Source organism: Talaromyces marneffei, chromosome 6, assembly GCF_009556855.1.
Source record: "Talaromyces marneffei chromosome 6, complete sequence".
Taxonomy (NCBI): Eukaryota; Fungi; Ascomycota; class Eurotiomycetes; order Eurotiales; family Trichocomaceae; genus Talaromyces; species Talaromyces marneffei.
Window position 1 is genome coordinate 563,983 of NC_072353.1, and position 15,703 is coordinate 579,685.

A 15,703-nucleotide genomic window follows, 5' to 3' on the forward strand; every position below is an offset into this window, starting at 1 on the left:
TAGCTAAATCGGATTATTCTAGTCGGCCCATTCGGACTCGACTTTACTCTCGTTCTCGTCCCGATTTCATATTGTTCCGCGCAAATTACCTTTTTCATCTCGACACGCGACTAAAGAGAGCTCTTGCGTTACGTCCATCCCAAGCTTCGAAATCAACCGGACTTCTACTGAACCCTATCGAGGCGCATATAGAATCTCGCTCTAGCAGGTGGCTGCTCCAGCTGCCAAGAGCCACCTCACAATGGCTCAAGTCGACCTAAAAGAGCAACTAACCCAGCTCGAAGCAGCTCGCAACCTCGTCCTATCCGATGCCGCACTCTACCCCCAAGTCCTACAGGGCATTTTGCCTATCATCGGCGCAAATGCGCGATTAGACCTTCGACGATGGGGTGCAGATTTTCTCGCAGAGACCTTCGCAAATACAACGCTACCTTCGGATCAAAAGGAACAACTCGCTGGTACCGTGTTACCTACGTTGAACGAGTACCTAGGGAATGATGCGCAGGATGTGGCGGTAATTAAGAGTACGGTGCAGACGGCGTCGAGTCTGTATCCGTTTGTTTTCAGGCATATGTACGTGATTTTTATCGTTCTGACATCAATCTCCCTTTAGCATATCGTAGAGACGTTCGCATGCCGGACTGATGTAGCCCGTCAATATTCGTTCAATGTCTAACCTGGTGATCGCCCAGAATCCACCATCCAAACGACACAGCTATGTGGGATCAAATTACAGCAATAAAACATAATATACTCCAGAGAATGGACACCGCGCCACATCCGGTCAGGGTATGCTGTATCAAATTTGTGCAGAAGGTCGTTCATACCCAGACGCCGGGGCCGATCGCTGATCCACGAGTGCGTACTGCCTTCGTGAGTTTGATATATGTACAAATGTGTTGATTTATTGTGTTGCAGCGACCTGAAAGAAACGAGACTTCTATTGCAATTGTGCCTAGGACTCATCCACTGCTTTCGATACCGAATCTTGAAGCTGAAGCGTCCGGGTTGTTAGATCGACTTCTTACTGTTCTTCAAGACGATTCCGAGTAAGTTCTTTTACGCCATGTCTAGGACTAGTTGGCTGACGGAGTATAGTGATGCAATCCTTGTGAACGCCACAATCAACTGTCTGGGGATTTTGATTCGCTCTCGTCCTACAATCGCTAATAAGATCCTGGAAACGTTATTGAATTTCAACCCTATCAAAATAGATCACGGGCCTTTGACACCTACTATGCGTGTCAAGATCAAGTCAATGGAGAGGACGACACGCGCTGTATTAATCAATCTACTGAAAAGGTTCGTTTTGAGTATCGACGAGTCCTCAGACATATATCTGACATTATCTCTACAGAAACCCTAATCACCCCCTAGCTGGAAAGATGCAGCAACACATGGAACGACTGGCACAAAACTGCATAGAAGCATTCGATGCATCGTCCCGGAAACGCGCACTACCAGTTGAGCCAATAGATGGTCTCGATAATGCTAAGAGAGCGAAACTGAGTGTCGAAACTCCTCCTCTAATCAAGATTCCTCCTCTTCCCGATGGACCTATCAGCTATTCTCAACTGTATACTCTCACAGAAGATATCGGACTGTCCTCTTTCGACGTGAAGCAGTTGCCCCCTGATTTAATTGTCAAGATTGCTGTAGCGGTACTAGGACGTGTTGATCCCAATGCTCTTGCTCAAGCAACTGAGGCAAGTAACTACTTTATGCAACTATAAAGAAAATTGAAAACTGACAATACTAGGGTATCCGAGGTCGGTATCAAACACTAATCGCACGACAAGCCCAACAAGCCCAACAAGCCCAGGCACCACCCGAAGAAGAAGACGACGAATACGAACCCGAATATCAACCAATGGATATCCCCTCGGCCGAAGTCCAGGATATCGCGGCCCCTGTATTTGACTTGGAGCCTGAACTAGGTCCATTCCAACTCAGCCGGCCTCCACCCCTGACAGAGAACGAAGCAAATGAAATTGGCCGCGCTGCCGCTGATCGTGTGTTTGAGATGATGATAGCAACTCCCTTCAAAGCAGCTACTAAACCTGCCACCGCCAGCGGGGCAGCAGCAGCTTCATCTCCGTCCTCCTCAGATCGAAAAGGTTTCGCGCGTCTTGCCGGTGGTTCCCTCGACACCAAGGAGGCATGGATAACAATGCTAGTCCGCATGGCGACACGCGCACCCGCAAAACTGGAAGCAGCCGCCGGCGAAATCCAGACCTCAGACGGTCGACCCACAATATCAAACTACATCCGCGAACTGCTTTACCGGCACATCCTCGAAGATTTTAGGTCACGAATCAATATCGGCATCATGTGGCTCAATGAAGAATGGTACAATGACCGCATGCAAATGGAAGCTGCAGCATCACAACGTGGGAAAAGCGAGGAAATCTCCGTACCGCTGCACTACGATTCATGGGTTTTAAGGCTGTTGGGCGGTATATTGCCGTATCTTGATGCGCGGGATGTCAAGATCTTGATCAGGTTTTTGAGTGAGATTCCGGAGGTTACGTTGCCGATTATTGGGCGTGTGCAGACTTTGGCAATGGATCCGGAACGCATCAATTTATGTGTTCAGGCTTTACAGTAAGTTTACTATACTAACATCTTGACTGCAGGGACGAGGGCTAATTGTTGTCTAGTTATTTGGTAATGTTCAGACCACCGTCGAGAGAGATATGTCTCAATGCCTTGGAGGAGATCTACAATACCTGTAAGTCTATCAATACCCACCAGCCGGATCTGTACGCGAACCAGCATTCTAATGGCCCATCAACAGACGAAGAAGCACGCCCAGCAGCCAGCAAAGTCCTCTCGAAATGGCGGCCTGAAGTTATTGCGGCACAACAACCTCGAGAGCTGCCTAGCAGTACTAATGGTGTGCAATAACAGCTCACCACTAATGCAAGCTTGTCAAACTGCGTTTTGATTGGAAAGAGCCACAATCAAGAATAACAGATTTATGTATGCTTCACAGGTCTGCAAGGGATATTAGGGGGGTGGTGAGTGTGTATCAATAATCATGGCGCGTACTTTACATGGCTGGGGAGCGTTTGGGATGATCTTTTTTCCTCTTTGAATTATCGAATGCGATATGAAAATGAATGCATGGACATATGTATACTAGGAATATTACCTATCTAATTTTTGCAGGATTTCACTGAGTAATGCCTTTTCCATCATTGATTCCTATAATGTATAGACGAATAAAACCATGGTCTGTTTTCGTGAAACCGGTCTAAAGCAAATACTTATTTATACTATACGTATTATCATACAAAGAAAGATGATCATGCGAAACAAATGATGCGTATCAGAAAGATTTTTGGCCCCGTCAAAATGTAGATAGTTATATCTATACGATATCAACATAGGTAGCGTGTTCCCCAAAGTAAAACATATAATTGAAACAATCACCAAGACGAAACAAAACTTTCACAGTCTTGCTTCTAGACTTGATCTACTCAACTCTCAAAACAGGAGCCCCCTTCCTCTTCATACTCTTCTTCTTCTTGTGACCTTTCTCAAACGCCACGGCGCTTTGGTGATCGCGCCCCACATTGTCGAGTGGCTTCACTTTGTAGATTCGAATAATCCAGTTTTCGCTGGTGAATGCTTCTTCTACAGTGCTGAGTTGGGGGCCGTCGGCAGGGAGGCGGACGCCTCGGACGCGATCTTGGGCCATACCTGCGGGGAAGAGGTTGTTGAAGTTGTAGTAGGACATTTTGTACCTAGTTTAGAGATTAGAAGGAGAGATGCATGGATAAATCGGGAGGGGCTTACATCAAACTGTTGCGCATAGTAGGTGTGGCTTGGTCGTCGACACGGTATTCGCCGCGATCAGTGAAAAAGTCTCGCTCCTTCACCTGGTCCGGCCAGATGCCCTCTGCGATACGCACCATCCACAAGAACTTGTTGATATCGTCACCGGAGTAGCCGAGCAACCCTCCAAAGACCACCAGGACGTAGTCAACGTCATGCTGGCGGAGGATAGGATAGCTGACTTCTTCACGAGAACTCATCGCTTTACCGACGGTGGCAATGTGTGTGTTGTTCCAGGTGTTGTTGTCGACCAAGGTTGGTCGGTCGGCCATACCACCGATCTGGTAGCCATAGTCCCACCAGGACATGATCTTTGCGTTTTGTTCGGTGTTTTGACGGAGCCAGTAGTATGCTTCACGGTAGTCATCGATGATAAACTGACTGCCGTCAGGCATGCGACTGGCCAACACGACAGAGGGCGAGGAATAGGCGTTGGACGTAACCCAGGTACAGTGAGCAACGAAAAGCAAAAGGTAGGCCGACATAGAGGCAGCTGTGAACACTTTGGAAAATGTTGATTGGATACCGTAAACAGTGCCACGCTCACTTCGTAGTCCATCCGATGATTTCGCGGGAGGAGCGTCTTTGGCAGGTGTTGGGCTCTTGAGGAGCAAATAGGTATCCAAGAGGTATGACAATGCAATCGCGGACGCAACACATACAACAGGGGTGAGGGTAAGCATCAAACGCACCATCACGCCGGCAAAATAGCTCGCAAGGACAGAGTAGATGACAATAAAGACGTGTTCGTCGCGAAGCTCGCGGAAGCACATATACACACCTGCCGGGAACAGCCAGATCAAGAAGCTGAGGTCGAAGAAAAAGGCGGGCCATGCTGTCGGCTGATGTTCAGACACAGAGGCAATGATGGGGATATGGATCTTGGCGTATCCCGTGTCCCAGAGAGAGTAGAAACGACCACTCCATGGTGCAATGATTCCGGAGAGAGTCAGACCGACCAATCCGATGAATGAAACACCGAAAATAAGTAGGACCAAGGAGGTCAGGAGAGTCTGGAATTGTTTGCCGGGGATTTGAGTTCGGATGAAATCAACAAAAGCAACCACTTGGATCAAGCCAAAGATACCTATGAAAATTAGCAAATTATAGCACACTAGGTCCCAGAAATATCATACCGAGGGCAGCCATATGGTCACTGCTGCGGATTGGCAAGAAACCAACAAAGGGAATCTGCATACTGGCCAACGTTCCCAATGCGTACCATGTGGTGTAGCTGATGTACAGACGTGAGCTGTATCGGCCCATGCAAATGAGCACAAAGACATGCAATGGTATCAAGTTAGTGATGAAAACGTATCCACCCCATGCAGAAACCATGTATCCATAGAACAGCGCAGTCAAAGCTCCCCACATGATGGAGCCGTTCTTGACGGCCTTGATCCATAGGAAAAAGGTGAAAACGAGTAGGAAAATGGCAATGGCTTCATTGTCGTAACTTCCGGCGACGGATCTTGAAATGTATCCAGGTGTGATACCCATAAATGCCGCAGCTAGAAGACCAGCGGAAGGAGAGGTCGTCATTTCGTTGGTCAGGAGGTAAGTTGCTAATGCGGTCAAGCCGGAGAACGCAGGTGCGAGGAGGACACAGATGTTGCGAATGTCGACCGGGATGGTAAGGAATCGAAGGAAGTGATAGATCACACCACTGGTCACCATCAATCCGGGGTAGAGAGTACCACCAGTGACACGTCCGAGAGGATGCCACGTCCCTGAAACAGTCAGCTCATCACATCGTTACAACTCTGATGTCGGCACTTACGGTCATCAAACCAATCCCAGAAACTGTAGAAGCCATGTTCGACCAAGTGCTTTGTTGCTCGGAAGTTGAACCAGGGATCGACTGCACAATGGTATTATTGTAAGCATCAATTGGGCCAACACTCATTATCGGGTAATTCCAACACGTACATTCGTGAATAATACTTTCAAAGCCTAGTCACAAGTCAGTCAGATATAAACTAAACGGTCGAATGTCAATTGAGAAAGCATACGAATCACACTAAACAGACGACTGGCAATGGCAGCGGCAGCAATGGTGCATAGAATGACGATGCGGAGGAGGCCGCGAGTATTTCTCCCTGTGTTTCCCTTTAAGAAAGGGGCGACTGCTGTGGAGGCCATTACGGCCGGTAACAAACAAGAAAATCAATCAACTAAGGGAAAGGAACCCCAATGAAGATATATCATGGGCGTTGTGTTGTTGTCGCAGTATCGATCAAGAAGTTGTAGGAGATGAGGCCAGCTAGGTCTCTTTGGAGGTCTTGGCGAATGGCAGCTTGGGACTACGCAAGCCAAGTGGAGTGCGGGTCTATCATTTATCTCCGTGTTGGCGGTAGGCTAACCTAACTTGAGCTCCCCGCATACTCGTCCATCTCCATCAACGTTAGTTAGTTACTCGAACCAGCTTCACAACAACACATCTTATTGTGGATAAACCCTGCTGGAATATCGGAATGGGCACACCGCTGTCTCTCGAGCAGCTACAGAAGGTGCTTACAGAAACACCCACGAATGAAGCACTCTATGATCTCCTCAACCCCTACGAGGATGAAGCCTGTCAGCAGTTCACCCCAGCTGGAATAACCGGGGACGCCACTCTTCTTACTGTCTTTTACTCCTCTTTTCTTTTCTCCCATCTCCTCATAGACGAAATGTAAGGGTGTCATTTCCCGTCATTCCTTACAGACACTGACTGAAACCAGACAAGAAGCTCGTGCTTTGACGCAGCGTATCCCCTCCACATTGATCCAGAATGATCCAGTTATTCAACACAGCATCGCAGTACTGCGGTCGATATACCAAAACAAATATTCAAAAACCTACGCGTTACTGAGAGGTCAACCATGGCCAAAGCCAGTCGACATTGTGGTTCAGAGATTTGATGGTAATCACAACCCCGGAGGTAACTTTGAAAGAGTTATGATAGTTAACTAATTCTTTTCAGCTTATTACACCGAAAACTCATTCCGAAACATAAGTCGCATCTACGAATCAATCAGACCCGAGGCTGCCGCAGAGTATCTCGGATTGCAGAAAAACGCAGAGTTAATAGACACATTGGTGAAACGAGGATGGGAATGGGATTCCGACAAAGAACTGTTTCGCCCACATGTACCTGATGAACATGTCAAATCTGGCAAATCCAGACAACCTCTAGGTCAGATTAGTCGGATCGTGGGTTTGGTGAGTGTTCAGGGAAGCTGAAGGGGGCTTTCATTTTATCCATAGAGCGGTTAGAATATGGCTTTTACGATTATCAACCAAAACACCTAACGAGTTATGATTCAAGACCAGCTCATTTCGTAACCCACCACGCATATCCCTTGAAAAGTGTTTATTAGGAACGATGTCTTTGCAATATCCTACCCTACTCGATTACCAGTAGTGTACAAAGAGAAGCGTTGGAAAACCGGATATGTACAAAGATGGCAGATAAATGATCTATCACGATAAAATTCTTTTCCTTTCTCACTCGCACAAAGTCAATATTTTGGCAGGAACCATGAAGAACAATCAAAAAAAGAAGTACAAAGGAGATGTAAATGATACAGATTTGGCTTCAGCCATATGCCTTCGTAGTAAATGCCCTCTCATAGGCATCTATTAAGTCGTGTGGAAAGAGAAATAAGAATGCCATCTATTAACCCACGAACGTCCTTCACTCGTCCTCCGTAGACAATCGCCCATTATCGAGTACACGCATCTATTTCTCCTCCGCCTTGGCCATAAGGAACTTTTCTAGGTCGAACTTGGGATCTTCGGGGTCGGTGATAACTATTGCGGTTTGGTCAATCAATCGTGTTTTTATTTTCATGTTGATTTGAGCAATACGTACGACCGTTCTTCCTGTCAGCAGGTGCGTTCTTCCTGGCCCATTCAGCCTTGGCCTTTGCAATCAATGATTCTTTGTGCTTGTATTCTCGTTCGATCTCGGCTTGTTTGGACTGGGTGTTGAGCGCGGACTGGTGGTAGAGACCATAAAAGACACCACCGAAAAGGGCGGACCAGCGGAGGACCTGTATAGCAAAACAATTCAAGCGTTAGAAGTTGACTCTTCGTAGTTCAACTGCATGCGAATGACGGAGAGATTGTGGTCGACTCACGTTGACACCTTGTGAAGCCATGACGATCGGCAATCCCACCTCTCAGAGACAGGAAGGAAATCAGCAAAAGGATTGAAAGTAAACGAAAATTCCGGGCTAGATACCAAAAGGCCGAGTCGCGCGGGTATCTAGGGTCAATGGCTGTATAGAATTGAATCTCCAAGTAATAACTAATTGCTTGCATCGAGGACAGAAGTTCCTGTCGCGAGTTTTTCCGGGCCGCCGGCGAGCGGACAGCCAAGGCGTGATTATGTCAGCGGGCAACCCTAAGGGCCAAGCAGGCACTCCGCGTCTCTGACTGGCTGAGTCTCTCCGCGCGATCCACATGTTATCGATGGACAACAATTAGAGTATCTTCAATGAGCACAACAACGGAAACATCAACGCTTGACAAATTGACTAGGACACAGCAATAAAAATGCAAGCGCGCAAGGATGAGATTCTCGCCAAAAAGGCAAAGCTCGCGGAACTCAAGCGCCAACGAGAATTACGCCAGAAAGAGTTCAACCAGAATCGAGCCAGCATTGGCGATGCCTCAGAGGTAAACAAGCTATCTTCCATTCTTACCAAGCTCAACACGCTGACAATATCCAATCAACAGATAGTATCGCCCGTTTCTAGTCGAACAGATAGCAGAGCAGAGCTCGACAGCCTCATATCCCGACTCGTCGATCGACCCTCATCATCCTCATACAAAGACGGAGAAGGCCCCTCACGAAGAGGCAGCCGCCCTAATTCAGTATTGAGTGCAAGCCAACTCAGCGGCGAAAATGCAGAGACCTTCTCACCACCACCTGTTCGAATGGTATCACAATCAGTTGCCACGCAAACCGAAGCAACAGGTCCGATCGTGTCAGAACCAGCGCCCGCCCCTGAACCAAGAAAGGAAACGGTCACATATAGTAAAGCCGTGCAAACGGACGATCTGCCGGATTTACCGAACACAATATTAGATGGTCCGTCGGTAGAAAGTGAAGAGGTCCCTTCTACGCCATCTAAGAGACTGAGTCGGAGAGGGCGGGAACGAGACGAGGATATTCGTGAGAGGATCCGCAAGGAGATTGAGGAAGAGTTACACGCATCTCAACAGGTTAATGGCAACGGAATACCGGCATCATCGAGCCAGCTTAGATACCCTCTTCGCACATTGAATGACGATGAACTCAATGCGGTTACCTCGTCGAATGATTTCTTAGACTTTGTTGAGAAATCGAGTAAGGTGATTGAGCGTGCGCTGGATGAGGAGTACGATATTCTAGCAGACTACGAACTCGGTGGAGTGAATGCGGACGATGAAGCGGACGATGAATATGGCAATAAACGGAGAGGAATAAAGGAAATCACACAATTTTACGATGAGCGATGGAGTAAGAAGCGAACAATCAGCGATTTGAGCTTTTCGCCAAAGGTATGACAACAGCACCCAATAAAATATGAAGTGCAATACTGATGGTGAAAAAAGTTCCCAGAGTTGATTCTCGCCGCATATACTAAAAACCCAACTGCACCACATGAGCCCGACGGATTACTCCAAGTCTGGAATCAACATCTTCATTCCCGCCCTGAATACGTCTTTCACTCTACTTCAGATATCCTCACTGCCAAGTTCTCACCATTCCACCCTAACCTGATTGTTGGTGGCACATATTCCGGCCAAGTCCTGTTATGGGATACACGATCCAGCCGTGCCGGAGGCGGCGCACCGGTCCAAAAGACTCCCCTGACAGGCGCAGGCCACACCCATCCCGTCTATAGCATCGCCATAATCGGCACCCAAAACGCACACAACATCCTCACTGCGTCCACCGACGGCGTCGTCTGCGGCTGGACAGTAGACATGCTCTCCCAACCACAAGAATATCTCGAACTCACCACCCCTCCACCCTCGCGAACCGAAGATCTAGCCCCAACAACAATGTCCTTCCCTCAATCTGACCCGACTTTCTTTCTCGTCGGCACCGAAGAAGGCGGCATCTACCCATGCCATCGGTACGACCGCGCAGGCGCAAAAGCAGGTACAGACCAACGCCTCGCCTATCGCGGGCACGCCGCACCCGTAATGTCAACCGCATTCCACCCAGCTCGTGGTCCCGTCGATTTTGGCGATCTCATGCTAAGCTCCAGTCTGGATTGGAGCGTGAAACTATGGCGCGTAAGACCACCCGCTACAACAGCTGCATCTGCGACGGCCGGTGGGCTAGCATCCACACCTCAGGTCATTTCCCCGCTACTAGACATTAACCGTGAAGACGTCGTCTACGACGCTAAATGGTCTCCCCATCGCCCCGGAGTGTTTGGTCTTGTCGATGGAGCGGGTAACGTCGAGGTATGGGATTTGTATCATGATACGGAAGTACCCGCCGTCAGGACACAGCCGACTCCCGGCCGCGGCGGCGTATTGACTCGAAGCCTGAATAAGATTGCATGGGAAGAACGCGAAGGAAGAAGGGTGGCTACAGGTGGTCTTGATGGCGTTGTCACTGTCTTCGAGGTCGGGAAGGCGTTGAGTGGTCCTGTCGAGGAAGTGCCGGCTGAGGAATGGGCGGGTATGAAGAGGTTGGTGAGTAAGTTGGAGCAGACTGATAGGGGTATATAAATCGACAACCTATAACCTCATTTACATAGTGGAGAGGAGCGGAATCTGTATATGGAAGCTCTTTTTGTTTCGTGTTGATCATTTTCATTAATTCGTTAGTTGTATACCCCGGCCAAATTCCTGTATTGAGTCGCGAAGATATTTTCTTGATCATACTCCAATTCATGTGTCACTGAGGTGGAGTGTTAATATTCTAGTCATTCATAAAAATCCAAACATTGTATCATATCCATCAATGCTTTTTAAAGCTTTGTCGTCAAATCATAATCACTTTCTCACATGCATCCTTCTAATACGTATACCTAAACCCAGGCTAAATATAACGTTCAAAGTCAGCCTTGATCCATCAACAAAAACATTGAAAGATGAAGAAGATGGTTCTTACCGTCCCCTCAATAACCTTCCCCCTCCCTCTCTGCCGATCATTCTCCATCTTGAAATAAACCGTAAACCCACACACAATCACGATCATCAAGATATGCGAGCCTATCGACACCCATACCGCCGTAGGGTACCAGGGCGCCTCCTGTTGTCGGACAATAAAACTTCCCGCTATTCCACCGAGACCATTACATGCCGTTACGGCAGCTGCGATGGTGGCTCGTTTCCACTGGCCGACGATGTTGTTGGCTTGATAGGCGTTTAGGGCCGCCCAGTTGGACACATAGGCACCTGTAGTAAGATAAGTGCCGATGTAGCGCACGGTGACTTGGTGGGAGATTGAGAGGCCGAACATGAGGAAGCCTGCTATTAGGACAAGGGCGTTGAAGATGATTGCTGGGCCGCGTAGGCGGAATTTGTCGCCGATTAGGGAGGTTATCAGGACTGGGATTACGGCCCAGTAGTATGGCTAAAAAGAAAGGTCAGAAAATACCCTCAAAAAAGGGGAACAAGATAGATCTCACCGGAGCAGAAAGCAAGATACTCGCGTTTTCCGAAAAGCCCATCCCAGACTCCAAAATTATGGGCAGGAAATACGACATGGACGTCGACACAAGATTCAGCAGGAAAAACAGAACCGAAAACCCATACAACTTCGGATCCAGGAAATTGACAGCAACTTTCTTCCACGAAAACGGATCAGGAACAACATCTCCTCGGTCAGCTCGAATCCGTTCATTGGCAAGCTCAATCTCTGGCTCTGAAAGAAACCAGACTGAGTTGGCAGCCTTTTCAGGGAAATCGACCATCCACCAATAAGTCACAACGCCAATCAGACATGTAATCAGTCCTTGGACAATGTACATCCACCGCCATCCCGCCAGTTCCCTATGGCCATCGAGATGGTTCAGTCCGTAATTCACTATGTTTCCTGTTGCGAGAACCAGAACTTCGCCAGATTGCAGGAATGCGAATCGCAATTGCTGCTCTTTGCGCGTATACCATGTACTTATCAAATACGTCAAACCGGGATAGATTCCGGACATGGATATACCCAGCAAAACTCGTAGAGCAATCATCTGCCGCCACGTCTGCACAAATGCCGTACACAGCGTGATAAGACCAAAACAGAACGTGATGAGTGCAAACCATATCCGCGGGCCGACAAACCGCACAGCGATAGTGGACGGTAATTGAAACACCACGCTGGAAACAGTAAAGATAAAAATCGAGACTGAATACCGGTTTCCTTCCAGACCCAAATCGGAAATCATGCTCGTCACTGAAGCGGACGATATAATTCCGGAGTCGAGCAGGTTCAGACTACATAATAATCCGGCGATTGTGCATAATCGCAAATCTACCTTTAGGCGCAGCTTCTTCTCAAGGTGCAGTTGCTCTTCTTTTGATAGTTGCTGTTCTTCAGCTTGTAGATTCATGTCGTTGTCTGCAGCTTGGTGGGCGAAGGGGGTTGTTGCTTGTCGTTTTTCTTCGTCCTGGGGATAGGGTTCAGGCGCTGTCAGAACGGGCTTGAGATCCATGTTTGCGGCCACAATTCGCTCAATGACTGCTCTTGGTATTCATACACCAGGGGTGTATTGAAGGGAAATCGCGTAGAATAATCCCAAGTTCCAGTGTGCAATTATCAATCAATCGGTCTTGAGGGGCATTCAATGTTTGAGTCACATGAAAAGCGATGTCGGAACGGCCGCAGGAATATTTATTTGTTTCGAAGCTTCAAATATTTCAAACCCGATTGATCAATTGAGCCTCATGTCTTATAGTAAGACATCGCGGAATTAGCAGAGCATCGGAGGATATTTGTAATGATGCTGAGAAAGGCAGATATGTCAAATAGTTGAGTTGCTTCATAAGCAAGCATGTCGGCAGTTAACTACAGTAACTATCACGCACGGCAGAGTGGACGCTTATCGAACATCACCGAAGCTACGAACCACTCCTTCCCGGTGCCCCGCCAGAAGGGTAAGCAAAGCCTAGCCCTAATTACTAGGTGCTCAACCACGCATGGCTAACCAAGCAATTGAACAAGGAGCACATCATTTTCTTCCATGAATCTCTTGCTACTCTTGCATTGACTAAGCCATACTTGTCATCCGTTTTCAGTGTTGGTCAAGACAGCGAGAGTGACGGGCTTGACATCAACCAGTTCCATCCTTGTCCCAGCATCCTTTCACTGATTGAATCGACACGATGGAGACATTGAATCATTGCGCACTTCGGACGATCTGATGGATGATGTGGAGGTGAATGCGAACGCTGACTGGACCACTGCCAACCGTGTTGTCCAGTCGCTTGAGAATTGCTCGATGCCAGGTCGAGAAACAATCCAAGCTCTCCTGCCTTGATACGCCGTGGGTTTCTGCTGGTCAAACGCGTGAGCACTAGACACGGGGTTATTCGAGACGTTGTTCAGCCCTTTCAAGAGGAATTGAAATATCTATCCCGCGCATGTAGCTATAGTCGTATCTTTGTGTAAATATACGAGGTTTATCTTGTTCCTTCCCTGAGTGTACGCTCGGAAGGTGGGCTGCGGGCTGCACCCACCTGTGTCCGTCAATTATCCGCGATGTTTTTCTGTATTTTCATTACCAGTTTCTCAGCCTAGCATTTGTCTATAGCTAATTTCAGTAACGTTTCCATCGGCGGTTCCCCGTCATGCCTCTCCCGATATATGTCGATGGCTGATCTACAAACTGTCTGGACTCGCTCGAGTGTAAGCTGGCTATCTCGTCTCGGCAAGAGCCCCGGGTCTCCGACAGGATTGTTCAAGCGGCTCCGGTTCTCCGCACTGCCCACTTAACTTGGCTCTCGGCAAAGGCAAACATGTCAAAGGACATACGTACGTACAAGATCAGGGCCATTTCCAGCCTTACCAAAGGACTAGCTAGCATGATAAGATACGTTAGAGCTTGGGCTCCTGCGTCTGAAACATATCTACCTCATACCACAGCTGTATTCAGGGCCGTTCTGCACGATTGGTCAGCATCAGGATTCAGTCAGTCACTGGGTCGGTGGCCACAGCTTCGTCTTGTCTTGGGGCGGCCCCGCACCGATAGAGACCAGAAGATAGTCCCTGCCTTGACTCCCTCCCGCAGCTGACGACCACACCACGACGATAGCAACACCTGCCGGGCAAATGGAAACTAAAACATCGGACGAACGGCCACGAGCTCGATTCCATCCTATGTCTCGCACTGACGTTGCATCCTGGTATGTTTATACTTTTCACTCTAGTTTTACCTTGTTTTGTCGTCAGGAATTTCCCCTCACTTCCTTGTCCCATCTTCACCATCTTTAAACAATAGCATTGTGATATTGCATACTCAGAATCGCGCGCGCAAATAGAGTCACAATTTAAGACTAACGCACTACAACCAGGATGGTCGAGTTCATCCCACCTCCAGAGCCAGAAGTGCTTTTACCGCCATTACTTGCCTGCTTGCCCACTGCGTTTGTTTCAACTCGCCCTCCCCCGGCGCTGCTTCCTCTCCTCTCTCCTATACTACGCCAGCGCGTTCAGATTCTCAGTTCCGTTGCGACTTCGCCCTCCGACTCATGGCTGCGCCTCTTATGTTGGACCGATGAAAAGGCCGAGCGTGTTTCGCGCCTGCTAGACGGCGTCGTTTTCGAACCCCACCCTGTTTCTGGAGAGATTGAAGTCCCAGAGGACTTGTCTATAACTTATAAGCGGCTGGATGAGGAGTCACTGCGGTCAAAGTTGAATCTTCCTGAATATCAACTCAATGTGTTATACATATGGTGCTCGAATGATCCAGATGGCGGCGGTCCTGGCTGGAGAATCGCGGAGCTAGAACCATGTGAGGGCCCGGACGACGAGGACCCAACCTGGTCAGAAACAGTTAGCGATGCAAATGATCAGGCGAGAGAACGCATCATTGACGAAGCCATAAGAGATGCCGATGCCGACAGGTTAGAGGTTGAACAGGAGGGCGACGATGAGGATGATTACTGGGCACAGTATGACAACACTCCAGGCAGAACACCAGCAGCAAAGACACCAGTATCTCGTGGAAATCAACATATATCAGGGGTGTCGGAAGATGCATACTTCTCTCAGTATGCCGAAGTACAACCCGCGATGGATAATCATGACCCGTCCGAAGACGCGCCGGAGGCTGCAGAATCGTCGCTTCATGGTGATATATTTGCAAAGATCATGCAGCAGGCCCGGGAGTCCCGTGAGGCAACAGCACAAGATCCTTCTCTTCAACGCAATGACAATCACGCAGATCTTGTGTCAATGATGATAAATCATCCGCGACCATCATCAGCTTCGTCTGGATCTGCTATTGCAAAACTGGAACAAGAAGCAGAAAATCAGTCAGCTTCAGAAGTGGCTATCAAGCAGCACATTGGTTCTAATATAAAGAGTCTTTATCGGCTAGCCAAGGCGACTGGAATGTCGCGAGCGGAGTTTCAAAATCTGATTCGCAATGAGATTGATCTTCTCAGTTTGTCTGACGATGACTAATTAACAAAAATGTTGTCCAACATGAAAGGCATATTCTGCGGGATAATCGGCGTTTGGCTTGCATACATCTATATCATCTGTGTATCTTAGAAGTTCTGTTGTTTTGCCTGCATCTTGAGCCTGCTTGCTACATTTTTCATTACCGTGCATATATCATCGCATGCACTTCGTCTCATTAGTTATGGATACCAATATCAACTGATTGAATTCTTTAAAAAAAATGAATAAATAAAAATTAAAATTTCTTAT

General features: G+C 48.1%; 7 protein-coding genes across 7 annotated transcripts; 4 read left to right on the forward strand and 3 right to left on the reverse strand.

The window, feature by feature from the left end:
- Window positions 1-241: 241 nt before the first annotated feature.
- EYB26_007708 (uncharacterized protein) lies at window positions 242-2,907 on the forward strand (the record flags this gene model as incomplete). Its single annotated transcript, XM_054266969.1, has 8 exons — window positions 242-573; window positions 693-858; window positions 919-1,049; window positions 1,099-1,302; window positions 1,358-1,706; window positions 1,760-2,604; window positions 2,661-2,731; window positions 2,798-2,907. The coding sequence occupies 8 exons, from the start codon at window positions 242-244 to the stop codon at window positions 2,905-2,907; spliced, it is 2,208 nt and encodes a 735-aa protein (XP_054122944.1).
- A 571-nt stretch (window positions 2,908-3,478) lies between these two features.
- On the reverse strand, window positions 3,479-5,982 carry EYB26_007709 (uncharacterized protein; the record flags this gene model as incomplete). The annotated part of the gene is made up of 6 exons (XM_054266970.1): window positions 3,479-3,749; window positions 3,802-4,927; window positions 4,977-5,570; window positions 5,621-5,701; window positions 5,770-5,793; window positions 5,853-5,982. 6 exons carry the CDS (start codon window positions 5,980-5,982, stop codon window positions 3,479-3,481), a joined length of 2,226 nt encoding a protein of 741 aa, XP_054122945.1.
- A 332-nt stretch (window positions 5,983-6,314) lies between these two features.
- On the forward strand, window positions 6,315-7,065 carry EYB26_007710 (uncharacterized protein; the record flags this gene model as incomplete). Its single annotated transcript, XM_054266971.1, has 3 exons — window positions 6,315-6,514; window positions 6,564-6,745; window positions 6,806-7,065. The coding sequence occupies 3 exons, from the start codon at window positions 6,315-6,317 to the stop codon at window positions 7,063-7,065; spliced, it is 642 nt and encodes a 213-aa protein (XP_054122946.1).
- A 499-nt stretch (window positions 7,066-7,564) lies between these two features.
- On the reverse strand, window positions 7,565-7,985 carry EYB26_007711 (uncharacterized protein; the record flags this gene model as incomplete). The annotated part of the gene is made up of 3 exons (XM_054266972.1): window positions 7,565-7,635; window positions 7,697-7,877; window positions 7,965-7,985. The coding sequence occupies 3 exons, from the start codon at window positions 7,983-7,985 to the stop codon at window positions 7,565-7,567; spliced, it is 273 nt and encodes a 90-aa protein (XP_054122947.1).
- Window positions 7,986-8,382: 397 nt separating this feature from the next.
- On the forward strand, window positions 8,383-10,560 carry EYB26_007712 (uncharacterized protein; the record flags this gene model as incomplete). The annotated part of the gene is made up of 3 exons (XM_054266973.1): window positions 8,383-8,505; window positions 8,566-9,372; window positions 9,427-10,560. The coding sequence occupies 3 exons, from the start codon at window positions 8,383-8,385 to the stop codon at window positions 10,558-10,560; spliced, it is 2,064 nt and encodes a 687-aa protein (XP_054122948.1).
- A 289-nt stretch (window positions 10,561-10,849) lies between these two features.
- Window positions 10,850-12,482, reverse strand: EYB26_007713 (uncharacterized protein; the record flags this gene model as incomplete). The annotated part of the gene is made up of 3 exons (XM_054266974.1): window positions 10,850-10,873; window positions 10,946-11,410; window positions 11,466-12,482. 3 exons carry the CDS (start codon window positions 12,480-12,482, stop codon window positions 10,850-10,852), a joined length of 1,506 nt encoding a protein of 501 aa, XP_054122949.1.
- Window positions 12,483-14,098: 1,616 nt separating this feature from the next.
- EYB26_007714 (uncharacterized protein) lies at window positions 14,099-15,454 on the forward strand (the record flags this gene model as incomplete). The annotated part of the gene is made up of 2 exons (XM_054266975.1): window positions 14,099-14,172; window positions 14,341-15,454. 2 exons carry the CDS (start codon window positions 14,099-14,101, stop codon window positions 15,452-15,454), a joined length of 1,188 nt encoding a protein of 395 aa, XP_054122950.1.
- Window positions 15,455-15,703: the final 249 nt, after the last annotated feature.